This window comes from Clupea harengus, chromosome 12 (genome assembly GCF_900700415.2).
Source record: "Clupea harengus chromosome 12, Ch_v2.0.2, whole genome shotgun sequence".
NCBI classification, from domain to species: Eukaryota; Metazoa; Chordata; class Actinopteri; order Clupeiformes; family Clupeidae; genus Clupea; species Clupea harengus.
In genome coordinates, this window is record NC_045163.1 from 20,918,544 (window position 1) to 20,928,418 (window position 9,875).

Sequence of the window (9,875 nt, forward strand, 5' to 3'; positions counted from 1 at the left end):
GCTGATTTGACGCATCGTCAGAGCACTCTCGCGAGTTGTGGCGTGATGTTCGCTAAAGATGCTGCAAAAAGATAGTGGGCTACCACCTGTGTGAATAGTTCCTACAGGTTAGCTACAAATGTCTTTAACTTTTGGGATGGACTTCTAAATTTGAATTATGCCATAATCGCATGTGGTAGGCCATACCACGCCGTACATATACTCTGTAGCTAACCTCAGTCAGACTTTTTTGAGTTTTAACTGAAGCGTCAACGCACTACAGGCTAGAGCATAGACATAGTATACATGTCTATGGGCTAGAGTCGCGTGACGTCATACAACTGCGACTTTAGCGTGACGAAATCACGTGAAAGTCGAATTACCAAAACAGGAAGTTCCACAACATGTCTTCTGCTACTAAAGTTATGTTTCCAGCATCCCGAGCCCTGTTCAATTGTGTATTACCCGGACATGTTTTTCTTCGTGCACATGCACGTGTGATATCCCGCTTTACACGTGGATGCGGTCAATGGGTGAGGTTGTCCCCTACAGCTCGCTGTCCGTTCTCGCATGGACATAGGGCGAATGGGCGATTCAGTCTGGACATTTCACAGACGTTCTATACCACAGCAAGCGTCAGCGGTGAAGCCATCGGCAGCATCCAATCTAAACATTATCAGCTGGTATACACGTGTAAGGTAATACAACCAATTTGATTTTCGGATGTTTTGCCTTTTGCCATATGGCATCAGTTTCCTAGATAAAATGAGTTTGAAATGCATCTGTAACTATAGTCTACTCTAAAGTCGGATAATCAGAACCACGTAAGATCTTTTACATTTTGATGTATAATATTCATGTTATAGTAGATACTTTCTTGATGCATTGAAAATGGGGGGTGGGTGTCATACTTGTGTCATACTGCATGTTGATTACTATATATTTAATAACTATCTTTTAGAAGCACATAGTTTGCTTCGCTTGCACAGTGTGCTTCTACAAATATGATATACGGATGTCAGCAGGGCCCTGCCATTCTGCTGTACCTGTCCATACTTGCTTTGCCCTATTTGGAAGCTGATGTCAGCAGCTGCTCTTGGTGCATAAACGCACACATAGACTTCTAGTTTAGTTGGTTCTTCATTTGTCATTGTCACAGTTGCATACACAGGTCTTGATTTCCAGGTAGCATGGGTTCATCTTTGGCACCATGCTCCATGTCCAATGGCTCCACTGAATATTTTAAAGTAAGCTTACCTTTTGAGATTAATTTATTACTAATTTGTGACAGTCTTCGGCACAATTGAGAATGGTGCCAAGGATGAAGTCTTGTTACATGAAAATCAGTCTTAAGGCTCAACATTTTGCACACTAGTTGAAACTAGTACAATGACATTATTTACACAAAGTATGAAGCAAATACAAGGTGGTCAGTCGGGACTCGGGAGGCCTCTGCTGATTTAACATGGAATGACCCAGTTGCTAGTTTTTAAATGTTGTCATGCTTGACCTACTGAACCGTCTTGTACCTGCGTGCAGGTGTGCTCCACCCGAACATCGAAGAAGATATCCAAGGTGGCCTATCATAACGGTGTTGTCATAGTGACGTGCCCTGGATGCAAGAACCATCACATCATCGCAGATAATCTGGGCTGGTTCTCCGACCTAGAGGGCAAAAGGTGTGTAAGAGAGAGACGATGTGACGTGTTATTTAGTTATCCAGGAGTCTGGCAAAGCAAGCTGTACAGAAAACCACTCCCAACACACTTCCTGGGTCAAACTGTTAATTAATGCAGAGGTTCACAAGAATGGGATGCTGCAATGAAAAGTAAGGATCCACAACAAAACATAGCATAATAATAGACAATTGAAAAGTTGTCCTGCCTCTCAATAGGCAATTACGTCATGTAGGTTGATAGAAAAAACTGTTAATATATTTCTTATAACAGCAGCAAAACATTACTGTTCAGTGTACAGACAGAAATTTCAAAAACTGAATTATTCTCTAACACTTTATTGGCTTATTTATGATAATATCGAGATGGCATAATTTATTGACCAGTCACAGTCATTTATGGTAGTTTGTGTTCTCAGGCGAATATCATCTATCAAATGAAAATAAATCAATCACTTAAGATACTATTAGTTATAGATTTGTTAGTTGATTATATCTGGTACAATCGCGTTACTTGTGTATGGCCCATACAGTTCAGTAAAATGTCTCTTATTTGTATCATGGGCATACACACAGAAGCAATACACACTAATTGTGACTATGAAAAAAATTATGGAATGTGTTCAAGGGACGCTCATATCAACAGCTGTAATCAGCAATACATATAAATTATTAATTCACTTTCCAGGAAAGCCAGTCAGACACTCCTACTCTCTGCTGACCTGGCTGGTTTATTACACTTAATCCCTTCCAGATATAATTTTAAACTTTGGACTGTGTAACTCTTTTACATTTTGATGTATAATATTCATGTTATAGTAGATACTTTCTTATTCTGATATCTTATCTGATAGGTTCTTATCATTGACATGCTTAATATGGTCTTAATGTGGTGATGTTTTTGGCAAATTAATGATTTGTGTCTTTCATATCTTAACATGTAAGTTCACCCCCATCTCTAAGTCCACCGGCTGCAAAATTTTGAAAAATGCTTGCGTTAACTCGGGTGATTGAGGAGCCGAGGTCAGTAAATGACAATGACACTGGGCAACCCGTTTCACGAGTCCCAAAGGTCGACTCTACGTCAGCATTGGCCTTGCAAGGTTTAAACAGTAGGTGGCGTTTTGAGCCACTTTCAACCCAGAAAATGCCCATTTCTATAAAAATGGTAATTTTGTCAATATTAACAGCAGCATTGATGTGTTAGTGTGCATTACTTCTTTAATGGTAGTCTGGTAGAATTTCTGTCTTCTGTCTGTGTACCCCTCTGTCTTTCTTTGTTTTGTTCATTGTATATATGTTTAGAAAGTATTGTAATGCAAGTCTTGGTACTGTCATAGAAATATTGAAGAGATCCTGGCAGCCAAAGGCGAAGCAGTGCGAAAGATTGAAGGAGATGCTGCACTGGAGATTCTGATGGAGAAGTCTGGCGAAGAAGCACAAGAGCAGAAACAAGAACAGGAAACTGCAGCTTTGCCATGCAACTCTGAGAAAACTTGACCAACATATATTTTTATATATCTAATGTTTTTTGTTGATGTTTTTGTCTTTCAGAATAAATTATTGTTTACATTTAATATGGAAAATATTTACTACTTAGTGTGTTGTAAATTGTTTATTTTATTTTAGTGAGGTTTGTATTTACTTCTGTAAACCACTTAAAGTGATAGTATATAACAATCATATCTTATACAAATCAGTACCCATCTGTGGCAAAACGCTTGAGAGCCCTTAGCATTTAAAAGTAAATTTGCTAGCATGTTGCTAAACCCATATTCAGCCCCACAGCCCATGGGGGTTATCCGGGGTGATTCAAAGATAAGAGAAAATATCTTGGGTGACGTGCTTCATGTGCTTCTTGACAGCCTGCTGTTTGCTATTCGATGAGCATGCGCAATGCATAGTAAACTGAAAACATTCCCGGTGCGGCTCTTGCGCGGAGTCCGGTTGCCCATATAACGGTGCCTGCTGCTGAAAGTGGCACGAAGGCCCTTTCCGACTCACTTGCTCACTCACTATATTACAAGGAATACAAGGCCATAATCTACCTTGCTTTGTAGTCAGACTCCCTTGACGTCTGCGAAACAGGAAGTATATATCTCATTGTCAGCTGTGACGGTTGCTAGCTAGTGTCATGACTTCCATCGGGCCGCTGATGGACACGCACCGGCCAAGACACCGACCTTTCCTGATCGGTGTGAGCGGAGGAACGGCCAGTGGCAAGGTAGGACACGAACACAGAGAAATAACGTATCGCTAACACTATTAACATAATTGGAAAGCTTGTCAACTACTGATGACTGTTTTACCTTATTCCTCACCCGTCGACTGTGATGTCATGTAGCCTGTTTACGTTTTCTCGTGATATGAAGCTTACATAGGGAAAATAACATATTATTTAATTATGTTTAGTTGTGGTTTGTTATGGAGACTGTAGGAGACTTATTATAGTGGCTTCATGTTCGTGCGTTACACTCGCGGCAGCCTTTCGCGGGAATTATAGTGCTTGTCGTGTTCGACTCAGGAAGGCGTAGCCCTATTTTCTACTGCAAGTTATGTTTCGTTTCGTGTGAAATATTGTTCAGTGCAGAAGTTAAATAAGCAAAGTTGGCCAGTATTGTGTTGGAAATAAAATATATGCGAATGTATAAATGCTATTGTTATGCATAGCATTTCTGGGGGGTAAACAGAAGTCTACCATTGATGTGACTTAGGAAGTTTTATTTGAAAATACAATCGCTCTATACTGGGTCGTCAGTAAAGTTTTTTTTTGTTGTATATAATGCAATTGAAGTGCATTTGCATTTTCTGATGCGGGTCATGTTGAGAACTGCTTCTAGATTATCTCATCACGATATTCAAATGTAATAAACTTTACATTAGTCTAGGACTAATGTCGAAATGGTAGCCCATCAGTTCAGGAGAACCAGACTGATTTTCCATGCTTCAGTTATTGTCATTGCAGGGGACGTGTTTTATTCACATTCAAGTTCATGTAGTATATTCAGTATATTCATTGACTTCAGCTTTAGTAGTGAGCTGGCCTGACATTGTTACTGGGTCCTATCACCAAGTCCTTACATGTCACTAGTGTGTTGCCATAAAATGTATTTAATGTATTTTATGTTTACATTTATATATAGCATGTGGGGTCATTGCCTTATGGGCTAACCAAGGCTTTCTGGTTATGTGTCTGGCAGTCCACAGTGTGTGCTAAGATCATGGAGCTGCTTGGGCAGAACGAAGTGGACCAGCGCCAGAGGAAGGTGGCCATCGTCAGCCAGGACAGCTTCTACCGTGTGCTCACCCCAGATCAGAAGGCCAAAGCACTGAAGGGCCAGTATAACTTTGACCACCCAGGTATGCTGCCATCTGCCTAGGTAACCTGTCACCATGTAGTCAACCTGCTACTAAGCAACCCTTAGGTTTGTGTATTTATCTTAGCCTAGCGTAGTGAAATCCCTGAGTCAGGTCTGATACCAAGATAGTTCTTTTGACAGATAGAAAGTTGTGGTATTTCAGTTCATCTGATGAAATGTAATGTATCAGTATCTGTTTTCAGAATCAGAAGAAGGTGTTGGTAAGAGTGTGAGATGTACATTTTGAGGGCCAGGTTCCTTCCACACACTGTTTCAGAGGCACTAACCCTTGTGTTTCATTGTGTAATAGTGTCTGCCTTGATTTGCAGATGCGTTTGACAACGAGCTGATGTATCAGACTCTGAAGGACATAGTGGAGGGAAAAGTGGTGGAGGTTCCTACATATGACTTTGTCACTCATTCAAGGTAAGGCATACACGCACACGCACACGCACACGCACAAGGTATATACAGACCAGTAGGAAATGCACAAACCCTGATCAGCCTCTCAGGTTACATAAGATACAACACTCCGCAGACAGAGCATTGGTCCTACCATCACATTAACAAGCATGTGTACATTTGCCTACATGTCAGTCATACATGATACACTGTATATATGATTCTAACAGATGACATTGTGCTTTCTATTTATGATGATAGATACAAAAAAAAACATAATCTATGCAGTCTTTGATCACTGATGATATACTTCTTTGCATCTATGATTGTACGTATGTGCCAGTGTTTGTGCACGCTTGTGTACTGCTGCTCTACGGCATAATGTGCGCTACCACGTTTGTGTTCTGCGTGTAGATTGCCAGAGAGGCTAACAGTGTACCAGGCAGACGTGGTTCTGTTTGAAGGGATCCTGGTGTTCTACCATCCACACATCAGAGACATGTTCCACATGAAGCTGTTCGTAGACACAGACTCTGATGTTAGACTCTCCCGCAGAGGTGAATATATAAACCCGTGTCCAGTGTGTTTGTGTGTTTGCACTTTGGGGGTCACTCACACAAGGTGCACAAGACAGGCCTAACCACGTAACCACAAATATATCACGTGCAAACACACAAGCACACACACTCACACTTTTTTGTATGTACAATGGAGTATGCATCCAGTCAGAGTACGCTGTACTTTACCCAGTGTTTCTTTTATTACTATGAGAATGTTAGGGCTTCTTTTAACAATGTGTATGTGTGTGTTTGTCTTTGTGTGTGTGTGTGTGTAGTTCTTAGGGATATGAAGAGAGGTCGTGACCTGGAGCAGATCCTATCACAGTACACAACCTTTGTCAAACCTGCCTTTGAAGAGTTTTGCCTTCCTGTGAGGACACACACACACACACACACACACACTCTCTCTCTTACACACACACACACACACACACACACACTCACTCATGGACGGATTAAGAAACCACGTGCCCCTGGGCCTGGTCATGTTAAAGGCCCCACCCCCCCTTTCGCAAAAAAAAAAATTGTCGAATTAGATACTTTGGCTATTGTATTGGGAAAGTAAACAGGTCAAAGTTTACTCCGTAACATCCATCTTCGGTGCACTGCCCTGCTATTTCTGACATTACATGTGACAGGGCAACAGCCAAGTGATTCTTTTCCAAATTGAAACTGATTAAGACCTACCTGAGCAGGAGAGGCTGAATGGGCTGGCTATCCTGTCCATTGAAAGAGAAAATCATGCATCACCACTTTTATGTTTGAAAGGCGTCGTTCGGCAAGTGTACTGTGCCTCTGGCTGTGCTCAGTCAGCTTGTAGGTCTTGACGTTCAGATTCTGCGCCTAAACTAGCTATATCGTATCGTCTCGTCACATGATCAAGACTTGAGTCTTGAGACTTCAGACTTGACATTGGCGAACAAGATACATATTACCTAGCAATCATCATTGCATATCTGTATATGACAAAAATATGGCTGCATTGTCTATAGTTACGCCCCTGGCGCACATGCACATTTTCTAACACAGCACAGGAACACTCAATTAAAGCCATTAGCAAATGAACAAAATACACCTTTTTCAACCACAAATAAGAGATACATAACAGCGACTTCACGCAGAGGCTCTGGCTTAGGGGCCCCTTGAGCTCATGGGCCCCTGGGCCTGAGCCCGGTAGGCACGTTCGTTAACCCATCCCTGCACTCACTCTCTCTCTTACACACACACATTCTCACTCTCTCTCTCACACACACACGCACTCTCTTTTTCTCTCTCTCTTACACACACACACACATTCTCTCTCTCTATCTCTTACACACACTCACATTGATTGTAAAGTGCACAAAGGTCTTTGACATGAGCAAGGTTGACCAAACTGACTTGAACTCTGCTCTCACTTTCTGTTGCAGACTAAAAAGTATGCTGATGTCATCATTCCGCGTGGAGTGGACAACATGGGTGAGTGACACACAGACACACACACACACACACACACACACACACAGATGCACAGGCACATACACTGAATCAGATATTTCATGCCAGAGAGCACTGGTTTTTCAGTTACTTACACACCCTCTCAAACACCAGTCTACGATTCAGTATCGGTTTTAGGAAGGGTGGTTGGTATTTGAGCTCAGCAACCAATCAAATTAAACTCGTCCCTTCTGTGCTCCTGAAGCATTGTGTTAATTGGCTGGATTGTTAATGTCTCTGTCCGAGCCACAATGTTTGTTTCCAGCCAGGACTGTGTATAAACACCAGAGTTTTTTTTAAAAAAAATTTTTAACCTCAAACACTAAACGAATAGCTGTGAGAGCAAATTGCTCAATTTGACAAAACATGTATCCGATTACAATCGCATACCCAACCTTTAATTTACCAAATACTTCTTTGAATCTTTTCTCTCTTTCCCCCTTTTCATTTCTTTCTTCTCAGTGGCCATTAATCTCATCGTCCAGCACATTCAGGACATTCTGACCGGTGACCTCTGTAAATGGCAGAGGGGTGGGGTCAATGGGCACAGTCATGGGCGGGGCTTCAAGCGGGGCATCCCAGAGGAGGACATGCCCAATGGAGCGAGCAGCACACACCCGCACGTACCCAGCAAACGCCCCTTACTAGAGCCCAGCACGCGGCCACATTGAGGAGTATGCAAGCATACACACACACACACGCAGAATGCCTGTTACTTGATTGTAGTACACAAACCCAGTAATTTGTAGATATCCACATTATTTTAGGTACCTCATCAAGAATCACTGTATCTATCATCACAAATGAGTTATTCTCATCTGAAAATCACTTCTTCTTCCCAACTCTACTACTACACACACACACACACACACACACACACACACACACACACACAGTGAGAGGAAAAGGCTGTTCCTCCAGTGGGAGGAAGCGTTTTGTAAACGCTGCCGACACGTTACTGAAATGCCTTCATGTGAGTGTTTGTCTCAGTGGAGCGCCCCTGAACCTGCCGGGGGTGCCCCGTCCTTTACACGGAATCCTGCTGTAGCTCCTCTCTTCTGGAACATTCTCTCATCTTGCCAGGGCAGCTGCATCAACAGTCAGGAAGAGCAGCAGGCTCAGGTGCAGAGCACTGATCTATAAAGCGTTTGGACAGGCTTGTGTGGAGGCTCTGGAAGGAGGGCAGTATTGTTCAGCAATATTGTTCTCATGTGCTCTGATACTGCTGGTTTGGATTTTAACAGGGTTTTTAACTTCTGAGCTGTCTGACTGTTTTCTCAAAATGAGTTTAAATGCACGTTTTGTTCCTTGTGGAAATGTTTTGTCTTGTATATCATCACTATATAAACTAATTTATTGATTAGTCATTTAATATATTAAGTTGTACAGTCTTCCAATGGAAAATCCATGTGATTGATTGTCAAGTTTTTTTATTAAAACATTTCCATTCTTTATAATATATTCAGACAATTAAAGATTGACAAGTATTTCGTTTTCAGTGTGCTCGTTGATTATTGTGAACCTGTGTTAAAGGCCCATTCATCAGGGCCTGCAGCAATGAAAAATGAAGCTGAGAGGGGGTGATTGGTCACAGTCTTTCTCTTCCACCAATGAGATCGCTTGTTGTTGAATTTACTCATTTTATCATGTCTGCGCACATGCTCAGCTGTTATAAATATATATTTCCAACACACACATACACACAGAGAGAGGCAGACACACACACACACACACACAGGGACATACACAGAGAGAGAGAGGCAGACAGACAGAGACACACACACACACACACACAGCATCTGGGAAAGAGCAGAGTGTTTTATTTGTGAAAGAGCACAGTGAGCGTGGCTATTAGTTTGATGAGACAATGCTCCTAAAGACACTTTCTCTCTCATACTTGCTTATACACATTCCCTCTCTCTTCATCTCTCTCTCACACACACACACACACACACACACACGTGCGCACACACACACTCAGCGAGAGGCATAATGCTGGTCTGTGTCCTGTACAAGCTTGACCCTCTACTTCACAGGCGTGTGAGTGCATAATTCATGTCGGAGAGAAGTTAAGACTTCAGTATTCTACAGCAAGAGGCGAGATCACAAACTCAGAAATATACAGTTTTCCCTATGTTCATATAGTTCGCAATCCCACACAGTTTGTAAACCTTAACATAAGTGTACTCACTCATGTTGACATGCACGCGCGCACACACACACACACACACACACACACAATTTCTCAAATCCACTTTCAAGTTCCAGTCTTATCCAGGTTCCAAACAAATTCCAGTTTGAGAGGGAGTGCACTGCTACGGTCACAGTGTTGTCCAGGAATCAGCTCAGAAAATACACACACACACACACACACACACAGTCAGCATGGATGATTGTTATAGGAGTGTTCCAAGACTCTTCTAT

General features: G+C 42.0%; 2 protein-coding genes across 3 annotated transcripts in view; both read left to right on the forward strand.

Annotated features, from left to right (window-relative positions):
• Positions 1 to 68: 68 nt before the first annotated feature.
• Positions 69 to 3,231, forward strand: dnlz (DNL-type zinc finger). The gene is made up of 3 exons (XM_012830169.3): positions 69 to 677; positions 1,519 to 1,658; positions 2,995 to 3,231. Exons 1-3 carry the CDS (start codon positions 384 to 386, stop codon positions 3,152 to 3,154), a joined length of 594 nt encoding a protein of 197 aa, XP_012685623.2. The 5' UTR covers positions 69 to 383; the 3' UTR covers positions 3,155 to 3,231.
• An 87-nt stretch (positions 3,232 to 3,318) lies between these two features.
• The window catches only part of uck1 (uridine-cytidine kinase 1), an 8,748-nt gene continuing 2,191 nt past the window's right edge, over positions 3,319 to 9,875 (forward strand). Inside the window, exons 1-7 of one of the 2 annotated variants that reach the window (XM_031577204.2) lie at positions 3,319 to 3,878; positions 4,855 to 5,014; positions 5,343 to 5,439; positions 5,830 to 5,972; positions 6,251 to 6,345; positions 7,385 to 7,433; positions 7,914 to 8,152. In XM_031577204.2, coding sequence (XP_031433064.1) covers positions 3,789 to 3,878; positions 4,855 to 5,014; positions 5,343 to 5,439; positions 5,830 to 5,972; positions 6,251 to 6,345; positions 7,385 to 7,433; positions 7,914 to 8,122 — 843 coding nt within the window. In that variant the 5' untranslated portion in view covers positions 3,319 to 3,788 and the 3' untranslated portion in view covers positions 8,123 to 8,152. Of the gene's footprint in view, positions 3,879 to 4,854; positions 5,015 to 5,342; positions 5,440 to 5,829; positions 5,973 to 6,250; positions 6,346 to 7,384; positions 7,434 to 7,913; positions 8,946 to 9,875 lie in introns of those variants that run through there. The other variant, XM_012830167.3, reaches the window with a different exon arrangement.

Excerpts from the sequence above, each read along its gene's own strand:
- dnlz (XM_012830169.3), top strand. The coding sequence starts at position 384 with ATGTCTTCTGCTACTAAAGTTATGTTTCCAGCATCCCGAGCCCTGTTC. Across the intron at positions 678-1,518 it reads AGCTGGTATACACGTGTAAG|GTGTGCTCCACCCGAACATC; the intron begins GTAATACAACCA and ends ACCTGCGTGCAG. Across the intron at positions 1,659-2,994 it reads TCCGACCTAGAGGGCAAAAG|AAATATTGAAGAGATCCTGG; the intron begins GTGTGTAAGAGA and ends GTACTGTCATAG.